Raw genomic sequence first — 12,602 nt, forward strand, 5'->3', positions numbered from 1 at the left:
GCGCCGGGTATCGATCCCGGTACCTCTCGCATGCTAAGCGAGCGCTCAAACGATAGTTTATATTTTCACTGCAGTCTACTTTTGACGAAAGGATCAAAAGCGGATTCTAGAGGCGACGGGTATCGATTTCGATGGTCTGTTTCCTTCGAAAGATCATTTTTATATTGAAAACTGATTTTTCTTAACACAGGAACAATGTTGTATTCTTTTGGGAGCACTTTACGCTTACTTTCTGAACCACTCTGTGCTGCTTGTTTGTTATTGTACATTACTTGTATGCTACTCTATGCTATTTCACTTCGATTAAATTTCCTTTCTCATCTTTTAAATAAAAACTGTTTTATTACTTCTAAAGGATCATCTACGTGACTCATTTCTTTAAAAATCTTGACGATTATTATTACTGAATTGTGAATGTTATGAATTCGTGATGTATCCTAATATGAAAGCATCCATTAATCGCGTATAGATGCAGTAATATAACTAACATGATCTTTGAAGGCAACATATACTGCATAATGTTTTTCATGTTAGCAAACACCATGGATACATAAAATTTGCAGTCTGTTTACAGCATTGATTGTCAAATTAATTTTATAAATATATTCCCTGCATTGTACCTCAAGGATTTTTTTTTTTAGATCTATGTTTTTCTCTTAGAAGTATTATGTTTTGTATTAATCAAATTTGTCGTTATAGTTCACGTTCTAATAACACGGCAGTCAATGTAAAATGAAATGATTTAGAATGATTTTTTGGATACGTATAATATTTGTTTCTTGTGTTCCTAAATTGAAGACTGTTTTGTATAGGTTTTGATGTTTATTTTCAGAAGAAAATTTTGTAAAAAATATATTTTGGAGGCGCCGGGCATCGATCCCGGTACCTCTCGCATGCTAAGCGAGCGCTCTACCATCTGAGCTACGCCCCCTTTAATCTGATTTACTGTGGGTATCATTGCGACGGTTCAATGTGATCTACTTTTGGTGAAAGGAATAAAAGAGAACTTTTTGAACATGCTGGGCATCGACTATGGTGTCCCTGTTGTATGCTAAGCGAGCGCTCTACCATCTGACTTGCGTCCCCCTTTGATTTATTCTTTTTTATCAATTATAGTGAATTTTTATAAGTTACAAATCACATCAAGAGATTTACTACTATATTTTAAAAAATGTTTCTAATCAGAAATTGTACGCACACCCTTTGAATTCAAGAATGAATTCGGTCATCGCTAAAGTCGACACTCCGCAGTGTGAGTATAGGGGTTCTTGGCAGCCGTCCTGCAGACACAGTCTCCAACAGGTCAATCACCTTTAAATTCAGCCCCAGTAGTGATCGTCTCAAGTATGCAACACGGGATGGGGAGTTCAGCTATTCTTTGAGAGCATTTAGAGCTTCAGCTTGTTCAAATTAAGACTTACGACATTTAAATTCAGACGATAATTTAATTAATTTAATCTGACCATTAGTCCTTGCAGGACTCTTTTATTATTATGTTAATTTCATTGAATTTTCAATTTTTTAAATTAAACTTTTAAGTATTTGTTTGTACAGTATTATGCAAGCGACATGGCGCGCGGTGGAGCCCGAAGGGAAGGTTGGGGTAGTGCCGAGGCAACGGAAATGGTCCTGAACAATTTATTTTACATAACTGCTAAGGTAGTATACACAGTTTAACATATTATTTTCCTGTCGTTCGTATACTATATTATATAATTTATTATACAGTTCTCCGACGAGCATCCCAAAGAGACAGAAGAACTTTGGTCGACCTTATGCGGTTGTTGGCCTAACAATCTAAAAGTCATCATACGTTATTTAATAATCGTCTCTGGGATGGCACCGCAAGAATTACTTCCATACGTAAGCTATCTCCCATGGAAACTTTTTATTTGTTAACAGACTTAAAATATTAACATAATTTTCTGTCTATAATGTAAATCAACGACCATAAGGGATGATCTTTAATTAATACAAGTTAATAATACTATAATTTTTATTTGTATTCAGGCGAAACGCGTCGTGTTATATTTGGCAAGAGCTCGTCCAGATCGTTTGGTGGACGAAATGATGACCGAACTGCAGACAGTCGAGACATTAAATTGTCTGATCGAAAGAACCGAAACCCCGCCGTTTTACAGATTAACTAGCATGCGAAAAGCTTCCTCTCATAGTGACGCACCCGCCGCTGATCCTGGGAATCCTCCTCGCGATCTTGGTGTCGAGAAGGGTACCATTCATACGAAAAGACACTCTGGCGAAGATCCCGTCAAAACCGGGTAAGCTGTAAATTGCTAAAGAAGTATTTCAATATTTCAAATATATCAATTGTCTTAATGATGGGTTCTTTGGGTGCAGCTCGAAGTCTGATACAGCACTGCGAGCACTCGCTGGATTTCAAACCCCAAGGGCGGAAAAGACGAGGACTGCGAGCGGTCCGCCAGTTCTTCCTGATGATCTGTCCACTCCTACGACGGAAGCAGAGGTACATCGACTTTTTTCTTATCTCGTAACTTTGTGTTGCAATCTTTCGTGCTCGGTTCTAGTTGACCACAGACGAATCCTGTTACGGCGTACGTAATGGACCCGTGGGAGTAAACGGGAAAATTTCATGTGGCGGCGAAAAGTTTGATATCCCCCAACCGCATCCTCTACCAATGCCAGAATACGGCGGATATTTCGCGCCACTCACGGAGTATCTGCCGGATAGTTCGCAACCGATAAGTGGATTTCACAGGTAGAACTTTGTTGTTTAAGCAGTATCGTTAAATGAGGTTTCTTGCGCACCTTCTTACTTCAAAGTTTTGCGTAATTTAAAATAGATCAAGTTTCAACCATGTCGTCCTCCTCCTTTCAATTAAATAATTTACAAGTTTCATATGTTTGTGAATTTCAGATGCAACATCGCCGTGATGCTGCTCACCGACGTTGTTGTCGACGGTATACAACTCGACTGGGCTATCCATGTTCCCTTAATGTTGCACATAGTTTTCCTTGGCTTGGATCACTCTAGGCCTCTTGTAAGGGATCACTGTCGTTGTCTTTTGTTAAATTTATTGGTTGTCCTCGGAGATCATCGAGATCATCTAGGCGTAGCGCGGGTATTGTTAGCGTCAAAGACCGAACAATTGGGTTTAGGTCTTTCTACGCCCGCTTTGCCAGTACTTGAGCACAACTTCACCGAGGTTGATCCAGAGTTTGATAGTTACCTGTACGGTCCACCTCCCGCACCACCTCCCACAACCCCTCCTCCGTCGTCTTCGCCACCGCCGCCTTCTTCCTCTCCTCCTCCTCCGCCTCCACCACCGCCGCCGCCACCCCCTCCACCTCCACCACCGGATTCCTCCGTATTTAATTCGACACCTCCGCCTCCTCCCCCTCCCCCGCCGCCACCGTTTCCACCTTCTAATAACGGAACACCGACTCATTCACCGATTCCGAATTCAACATCCACCCCTCCGACATCAATGAACCACGTGCATCAGTCGGTGACGGACCACTGTAAAGATTATTCAAATACTCACGCATATGGTGAGAAATGAAAATGTCTATGATTTTATATAGCGCTTAAGCATGAGATTAATAATATCGATGCTATAGAATCACCGGTATGTAACAATTGGACATCGACAACAGGATCAACAAACGTCGTACCTCCTGTTATTGTTACACCGGAAGATGCAAATAATTGGGTAGGGCCCCAACCTGGCCCGAATATGCCAATCCAAGATGTAATCAAATCTTTGATAAACTTCCTTGCATCTAGGTATGTTTAAAATCGTGCTCAAAAGAATACTTTTCCTGAACACACGACTATGTTTTTTATGATAGGATCAACCAACCATTGTGGAATTACGAAGATATGACTGCCAAAGTATGGTGGGTTCGCAGTGCTGAACAACTAACAGTATTATTGCGACACGTTTTGCGAGTCTTCAGAGATTCTTTGCCCCATGCTTTGGTTAGTCAACGATGGGCACAAACCGCGTTGCAGTTAGGCCTCTCCTGTTCATCGAGGCACTATGCAGGAAGATCACTTCAAGTATTCAGAGCATTACGAGTTCCTATTACATCTCGAATGTTATCCGATATCTTATCTAGATTGGTAGAAACGGTCGCTGAACAAGGGGAGGACATGCAGGTATTCGATGCATTCCCTTTTTTTAACGACTTTCTTTAGTATTTCTATAGAGTTATAATTATTTTATTTTAATTATCTGTATAGGGCTATGTAACAGAATTGTTATTAACACTTGAAGCAGCCGTCGATTCGTTAGAATCCGACTTCCGACCTCTCGATTTTATGAAAGAAATATTTAAATCCACTCCAAATTTGAACAATAAAGACCCAGCATCGGGTGGTTTGATTGGTGGAAAGCGCAGTCCAGGTGGAGGAAACGGTTATCCAGCTGGTCCTTATATGTTTTCTCATCTGAATCAAGGTGGACACACGAGAAGCACCAGTTACTCGGTTAGTTACTGCATGAAAAAATCAAGTGGCAGTAATTTGGCAACAAGCGAAATGAAAGGTTTGTAATGTCTATACCCACTGTTTGTTTATAAGTGAACTAGTATCGATTCAATGATTGTAATTACTTTTACAGAATTAGACAACAGGTGTAACAAATACCCAAATTCTAACCTTTCGCGTTCGAGATCTGCTCAGTCATTGAAGTTATTGGGTGACTCGGCAACACAAGATGATAAAATGACTATTTTGGCACAACTGTTTTGGCTATCCGTATCCTTGCTTGAATCGGACTACGAACACGAATTTCTCTTGGCGTTGAGATTGCTGAGCCGTGTACTACATAGATTACCGCTGGATCGACCAGATGCTAGAGACAAAGTAGAAAAATTGCAACAGCAATTAAGATGGAATTCGTTTCCCGGTGTACATGCACTATTATTAAAAGGATGCACTAGTCCGAATACGTATGAACCAGTGGTAACATTATTGTCGCAGTTTACCCCGTTACTGGATCTGCCAGTTGTTGATCCAACTCAGAGTCTCGCATTTCCAATGAACGTTGTGTCATTGCTTCCCTACATGCTTTTAAATTACGAGGATGCTAACGAGTTATGCATTAGGAGCGCTGAAAACATTGCACAAGTACTATTACACATGAGTAACAATTATAACTATATAGTATGTTTCATTCTATAAGTTACATATGTGGAATATATTTTATTTCGTAGGTGAGTGCTGAAAAGGGAAAAAAATTGGAAAACTTAGGCACCGTTATGACATTATATAGCCGACGAACTTTTAGCAAGGAAAGTTTTCAATGGACAAAGTGTGTTGTCAAGTACCTTTATGACACATACGCTCATCTCAGTTTTAATATGCTTGCATTTCTGGTGGAAGTACTTGAGAAAGGTCCAGGAAGTGTTGCGCTACCAGTGCTTAGTATCATACATTGTATGTTACATTACGTTGATTTAGCTTCTCAAGCCGCTCAACCGATCAACACTGAACTTCTGAGAGTGATTTCAAAATACGTCGAGGTATGGTTGAACACTTCTTTTAAATGTTAGTGAATCGTAAGAAGTCACAATACTTGCAAACGTTTTTCGAATGTAGTTGATATGTTATGATGTAATACTAGGGTCCCCATTGGAAAGAAGCCCTTAAAATATTAAAACTCGTAGTCACAAGATCGTCAACTTTAGTAGCACCACCTACTTCAGTGCACGGTTCATCCTGGGAATCTTCTTTAGCATCTCCGCATCCGAGCTTCACCGACACCGAAATATTTACCAAAAAAGAACTACCCGGTAAATGAATACACTTTAAACTATACTTTGCATGTGAATGTTTAAAATCATTATATCCTTTTTTTTCCTCTTACAATGCGGAACACGCTCACTGCATGGATCGCTTATCTGATGATGCACAGGTTGCGATAAAAATAATAATAACAATAAGTTGTAAATTACTCACGAAATATAGTTACTATTTTTTTAAATCAACCTCCATTTCGAATGCATGTTTTATTTAAAATCAACTTAAACTTTCAGAATTTTTTCACACACATCTCCATTACAATACATTGCACATACACTACCGTTCTCAAACTTACACATTTTATTAAAACAGGTAAAAAATACTTGTTGGGATATAGCAATTATTAAATTATTCTTTACGTGTAAGTGTTTGTTTTAATATTGTTCGTCGTAAAATAGTATTGTAATCTTGTATTTGTAAATAGGAAGGACTATGGATTTCACATTTGACTTGTCTCAAACACCTGTAATCGGTAGACGGTGGCTAATACGTCAGGGTGTGGAAGAAAAATCACTTGGGTCTCCTCGATGTTCATTATCTCTTTCACCAGCCGAGAGTAATGCAGTTTCCGGTTGGAAAAGGCCGTGGATGTCTCAGGTTAGATGAGTAGTAAGGTTCGAATACAAACAAATTATATCTCAACAAAATCATTTTTTAGGGTCGAGTTAGAGAATGTTTGGTGAATCTTTTAACAACATGTGGGCAACGCGTTGGACTACCAAAGAGCCCATCTGTAAGTTTTTATCAGCTTAGTATTTTTTTCAAAAACTCGTGTGGTTTATACATTTTGTATTCAGTAGTTTATCCTATGGGAAATTACATCGTTTACTAAAACTGACTCTGGTTATGTACCCCTTTTTAGGATGAACACATTAGTTCAATGACATTATATAGCAAGGTAACAGGTTTCTTTAAATGCAGCCTGCACTCATTATCACAAGAGTACAAAAATATTTGTTTATACTTATATGTGATGTCTTATCAGTACAATATAACCACGCTTTAATATGCTTTGTACAAACGTTTTGACCTGCACAAAAAACGGGATAAAATCTATTCTGACTATTGTAGGATTATTATTAAAACGCAGTAGATTTTTGTGTAGCATGTTCAGCGTGCATTGTTGTAATTACTAAATTATCACTATACGAGGTACTATGCAAACAAGATCTCTGTAAACGAGTTCAGTATTAGACACGTACGTGCACAATAATTGCTAAAATTCACAGCATCGTCACATAGCAAAAAAAAAAAGAGTTGGAACTTCGTGTTGAACAAGGATCATATTGTTATTTTATCGTATTTCTTTTTATTAATTACAAATAAAAATTTGCAATGCAGGTAATATTCAGTCAAAGTTCAGATTTAATGGAAAGGCAGTCATCCATGGCTTCTTCGACGGAAGAAGTTTCTGGCGCAAATAACGATTTGAGCGGAGGGTCTAGAAGAGATGACGAACAGTTTGGCGTATTCAAAGACTTTGACTTCCTCGAATATGAAAGCGAAAGCGTTGAGGTTAGAATTTTAATTTCATATACCAGTTTTTATCTATATTTTAATCCATAGAAAAACATGTGTATGTATTCAAATGTTCATAAATGTATTGCAGGGTGAAAGTACTGATAATTTCAATTGGGGCGTGAGGCGACGTCCTCTTAGCGAAGGAGAAGAAAGAGAGCCAAGCTTGCGACAATTTGAGGAAAGCTTAAGTGAAAAGACTCAATCGTCCAGTAAACATACCAGCCGGGTAAATAAATAGTGATCAATTTTCAAATTTGAAAACAAAATCATAATGATAACCTTAATGGAATTATAAAACTAAAATAATAGCGTGGAGTGGCGGAGGAATCATCGGATGACGAGGCTGGTTCAGAATCACCTTTAGACGAAGTACCCGGTGGATCTGGAACCGGGCAAGAAGCAAATAATATTCCCGGAATGTTCCCTCCGTCCTCTCTTTCACTAATACCTAGTCGCACGCGTCATGATTCTTCGACAAGGTCTGACACATCGTAAGTTTCTCGTTGAATCATATTAAAGGTGCATTTAATCGAGTCATGTTTATTATTTGTACGCAGTGGTTCTAGCGCTGGAGATTTAGGAGACGTGACGCCTTGTAACGCATCGCCAAATCTCTCGGCGTTGATGCCTTTTAGACAAGCCGTGCGAGACGATGCCGAGGAGCTTTGGCGACAACAAATTCAAAATCTCATTACGCAGTCTCTATACAATACACTAGACTTTTTCCAACTGTTAAGCAGGATTGTGAAGGTAAGTAGGTTTATTTCATTTTCGTAACAACAAAGATTGTAATATTTCGTATCATTACTAGGATGTAAGCTGTAAATCTGTTACTCTCACGCGAGAAGCCAGTGCCTTATTGTGTAACGGCAGTCCTGCCTCCACCCAATTAGGTTATCATTTATCTAGTCACGCTGATCTACTTAGTTCAAAGGCTGAGCCACCTTTAATTTGGTTTTCAATTGCCGTTTTCGCGAATCAAAGATTGAACGAGTCCTTACGTTTTGGAATGTTAGAAATACAAGAGCATCTTGAAACATTTCTCGATAAGAAAGATCATGCTACCGAGTGTCTGGAAGCTGCCAAAGCATCAGCGAAACTACAAGCGTTAGGTGGTAGTCACACTACAGAGACAGGCCTTGAGGAGATGCTGCTAGACTTAGGCAGAGCCCTCTATAAGCTTCATCTTCAACTTTTACTTTTAATCGAAGCGTCGAATAAAATGTTAGGCACTCTCATGAACGCTGCCAGGAACGTACAAATTCCACTTCAAGATATGTCTACAGAAATTGCGAACATGAAAATTGCTCTAAGTAGAGCGCTCGAGGAAAGCACAGAGAGCGAAAGGGGTACACCAACTCCAACGCCTAGTCCAAGTCCTCTACCCGGTAGTGGCGCTGTCGAAGAAGTTGCTCGAGTCGCGGAACTACTTAGAAACGCTCGATGGTGTCCTGCCCTTGAAGCTGTAAGACTGCACAGAGCTCAGTGGCCCGGGGATCCCTTTCACGATGACGATGACGTGACGACTGCTGTTAATATGTATTGCAAATACTTAGGACAAGATAGATCTGGTATATATCTTATCATTACATGATGTACAACTACATTGTAAGTTACTTAATTGGTCATCGTTTCTTTACAGATATTTTTGTGGTTACACGAAAGGACGACGAGATGTCAGAGATATTTAGTAGATTAATGGAAAGTTTGTTCCAAATTTTAGCGGCTGTTACAGGCTTGGAAGCATCTACAAAGACTGCTCGGTCTCAACAAGATAATCCTAATAACTCTAAAAGTGACTGTTAACTTGATAATAAGTATTAATATCATATTATAGGCAACTATTTGACTAAATTCAAGTCTTCGTATAATTTAATTGTGCGTGCGTTTTACCTGTGTATTTAGATATCTTGTATACGACTATAGACGTATGTATGTATGTATATCTCGAATAATTGTCATAGCGATTAGAGAAACATGCACGAGCGGAAGCACGAAGTCGTCGATTTTCTCATTTCTTTTTTTAACACGAATGCAATGATGAATGTATGTAATTATTTGGCGAAATAAACTCTCAAAAACTTAAAGAAGCAAAATAACCTCCCCTGCGATCTCTAAACCCTAGAAAGATGATACTAGGTAAACAACGTTCTATGTTCAATGTTACCCCTGGAATCGAAAGTAGCCACCCTTACCAATCTTATCGTAGTACGACCAATTTTATCGAAAGGCTTGTCAATAATGCAATTGAAAATGCAGTGAAGATTATAGGAAACATGGTTTGCAGAACAAATGCAAATTTTTATTTTTGTGATCACATTTGCCGATATAAGTCTTAAATTATTTAGGGTCCCCTCTTCTATGATCATCGATCTGGCAGATATATGCGAAAAATGGGCTACCACGGGAACGAGTGGCCTACATGTGGCAGTTTTTCTATTCGAGGGGGTCTAGAAAGCGTGATTAAAGAAATGGAGTCATGGAATTTATCAGTAGTAATTATTACTAAACTATTTGTTTTTAACAAATAGCGAACATGAATATTCTTATTCAGATGTTCTGTAGGCTTTAAAGGACTGGATGTTTCATGCGTTCTTCATTGGTCTTCAACGTAAAAATGGTACAGAATTTTACACGTACCAGGTTCTTTGGAGTGTTCCAACTCCAGCATATCCTGAACCTCAAGTGACGGTCAGCGTGTTTTTTTACATTGCAGCAAGCCCTGTTTACCCCTTTCATTACCCCATCGATGTGGGTTGTTTTACGTATTTCAGTGACATTAAGAACCATTCTAATATCACATATTTATTTGTTCTCAGGTCTCGTATGGTTACGAAGGATATCAATTTTTACATAAATTGAACATGATCTTCAGGCCCAAATTTTTGTACGATATCTTGGATATGAAAACGTTGATGTTTAAATCTTTCAATTTCTGATATGCCATAATCTCACCACTCTCTGTATGAATCGATGTTTGTTCTTAAATTTCGATTGACATACGCCCAAGCTGAATATACTGCTACAAATACCCAAACCCTTTAACATAAACGAATAATAACGTGACTTCTGAGAAGCATATGCGCCATGTAAAGTGTCGTAAAAGTAAGGGTGTCATATTCCTACGAATCAGACGTGCGCCCGGTGCACTTTAGTCAAGTACCGGACGTGGGTTTACATCAATTGGTCAAGCAATAAGAGCAGGTGACAGCCGCAGTGAAAACTACAGCTACTACGAGTGTCGTTTTCGTTAACATTTGCGCGGCCCGCAATAACTCGTCACCGTCAACCTTGTTGAAACGTTTCCAATTCGCAAATTCGGAGTATCTCCTAAACGTAAATATTTAATTTGTACTTATATTTGTCAACTCTGTCGAGATCGAAATATATTTTCCAAGAAGAAATTCTGAGGGAATGTGTCCAACTTGAAATCAGTTCATCAAAACTTCAGTACAATCTATGAACTTAATTTTGTTCTTTTTATTATAATTCTTTAAATTAGGCAGATCCCTTAATTACTTTTTCAAACTTGAATCTTTTTTCCTTTCTTTTGCTTTTCTTCCTTTTCATGTGTGGTTTGTCTTACCGAAGAATGCTGTAATTCCAACGGACCTCTCCCGCGTAGTATATGCCACGCACTTGCCGTTTAGAAAAGATCTATTTAAATTTCCACCGAGTACTTACACCGAGGAGGTGTAAACCGTGCGTTGGTCTTTCGAACGGTTTCTCTGTTTTTTCACCCACCATTCGGTTTCGGTGATACCGAGAACAAATAGAAGACGATTTCAAAACCTGAGAGGGACTTCACCGTGGTTTCGTGCACATGGTGGTCGGATGACACTGGGAGGTCTGTGTTTCTCGGCAGGAGCCTGGAATATCGACAACCACGTGTCGAGCATATCTGACTGGGTCCACGCGACGTATACCCCTTTGGTCTCGCCAAAGTTTATAATAAATACCACTTCACATATCCTAACGGCCCATTAATTTCCTTTACTTTCGAAAAAATTGAAGGTGGACATAAGAAAAAAAATAACATATAAAATATAACGCATTATAATTAGGGAAAAGATTTAAATTGGCTCATTAAGGCAAAAAATAATAAGCATAAAATGAAAGGCTACAAGTTCTATATATACATTCTTGATGTATTTAATATTTATCTCTATACGACGATGACGGGTTTATTGATAAGAATAAATGATACAATTATTATTCTAACAACAAGTAGTTTTAGTTATAGTTAATAAATGTATATTGCTATATTGCTATTACTATATCGCAGTTTGTGTCCTCGTGCTACATAATTATGTGCTATAGTTCTTTGACCCAGCAGAGAGCAGGTCAGAAAAGATTTGTCTCCTGAAACCCGAGTGGAAATAGGCCAACAAGTGCGGTTCTTTATGGCGATCGTATTACCAAAGTGTTTAAAACTCCATTAGAATTATGTATATTATGTCGCAGTCAACTAGCAGTCAGTTTAATTCAAGATATGAAATCATTTAAACTGCTCAATGCATCCCAATGAAACTATACATTTAAATTTTACAAAACAGATGAAAAATAGTGTTTAATTTCATTTACAATGCCCATTCCAGCATGAACTTTTTCACTTTCATGAACTCTGTATCTCGATTTTGTTCGGCTACATCAATCGGACGGGCAACTGCGCGCCCACGTGCCGCGCACCCCTGCGGCTCGTGCCCGTGTTTAGGACAACTGAAATGGAAAAACGGAGGTATACGCTTCCACAAACAATCAGTAGAAATATGTGGGTCAAAAGTTAGCCGGCATTGCCGACCATCGTTGCCTATTTATACGGTGAAGAATTTTTTGTCCGCGCCGTGTCCTAAACATCACATCCGCCGAGGTGCGTTCTCCACGGACCGCGTTTTACCGCGATCGCGGCTAACCGATGAAGGAAAGCAACAGGAAAGACGGAGAAAGAACGCGAAAGGAACCACCGCTTCACTTTCAGCAGCTTCAAACATCCGCTGCACCAGCCGCCGCCAGATCTCGTTTTTACCTCTCCTTCTTTTCCCCTTTAACGCCACGTCGAAGAGACACACGCTGTTCCTTCATCTCGCTTCCTTTCAGGGTTGGAGAGACTAATTAGCGATTTTGAACAAGAATCGAGTAGTCAGGATATCTGTTCGCCACGCGTGTACTGAAATTTTGCTTTCTTACAACTAATAAGTAAGGGATTAGAATTTGTAAGAGTTTAATCACAGGGTAAGAGTGACTTGCTTCTGTTCTGTCAATCGATTATTACGGTATTAAAAATAAAATCTCT

At 39.0% G+C, this 12,602-nt stretch overlaps 1 protein-coding gene and 1 non-coding gene across 8 annotated transcripts in view; one reads left to right on the top strand and one right to left on the bottom strand.

The window, feature by feature from the left end:
• The window catches only part of LOC128885108 (protein furry), a 22,210-nt gene extending 12,802 nt beyond the window's left edge, over positions 1 to 9,408 (top strand). For 5 of the 7 annotated variants that reach the window (XM_054138917.1, XM_054138921.1, XM_054138919.1 and 2 more), the window contains 20 exons: positions 1,555 to 1,659; positions 1,729 to 1,863; positions 2,011 to 2,279; positions 2,359 to 2,485; positions 2,547 to 2,737; positions 2,897 to 3,531; positions 3,601 to 3,766; positions 3,832 to 4,141; positions 4,226 to 4,529; positions 4,605 to 5,113; positions 5,200 to 5,508; positions 5,610 to 5,778; positions 6,213 to 6,385; positions 6,447 to 6,521; positions 7,130 to 7,303; positions 7,398 to 7,535; positions 7,619 to 7,800; positions 7,867 to 8,059; positions 8,121 to 8,880; positions 8,952 to 9,408. In XM_054138917.1, the coding sequence (XP_053994892.1) occupies positions 1,555 to 1,659; positions 1,729 to 1,863; positions 2,011 to 2,279; positions 2,359 to 2,485; positions 2,547 to 2,737; positions 2,897 to 3,531; positions 3,601 to 3,766; positions 3,832 to 4,141; positions 4,226 to 4,529; positions 4,605 to 5,113; positions 5,200 to 5,508; positions 5,610 to 5,778; positions 6,213 to 6,385; positions 6,447 to 6,521; positions 7,130 to 7,303; positions 7,398 to 7,535; positions 7,619 to 7,800; positions 7,867 to 8,059; positions 8,121 to 8,880; positions 8,952 to 9,115 (5,088 nt within the window). In that variant the 3' untranslated portion in view covers positions 9,116 to 9,408. Of the gene's footprint in view, positions 1 to 1,554; positions 1,660 to 1,728; positions 1,864 to 2,010; positions 2,280 to 2,358; positions 2,486 to 2,546; positions 2,738 to 2,896; positions 3,532 to 3,600; positions 3,767 to 3,831; positions 4,142 to 4,225; positions 4,530 to 4,604; positions 5,114 to 5,199; positions 5,509 to 5,609; positions 5,779 to 5,900; positions 5,980 to 6,212; positions 6,386 to 6,446; positions 6,522 to 7,129; positions 7,304 to 7,397; positions 7,536 to 7,618; positions 7,801 to 7,866; positions 8,060 to 8,120; positions 8,881 to 8,951 lie in introns of those variants that run through there. The other 2 variants (XM_054138920.1, XM_054138922.1) reach the window with 2 other exon arrangements.
• Positions 859 to 931, bottom strand: Trnaa-agc (transfer RNA alanine (anticodon AGC)). Its single transcript has one exon. It is a non-coding gene; the product is annotated as a tRNA-Ala (tRNA).
• Positions 9,409 to 12,602: the final 3,194 nt, after the last annotated feature.

Source organism: Hylaeus volcanicus, chromosome 2, assembly GCF_026283585.1.
Source record: "Hylaeus volcanicus isolate JK05 chromosome 2, UHH_iyHylVolc1.0_haploid, whole genome shotgun sequence".
NCBI classification, from domain to species: Eukaryota; Metazoa; Arthropoda; class Insecta; order Hymenoptera; family Colletidae; genus Hylaeus; species Hylaeus volcanicus.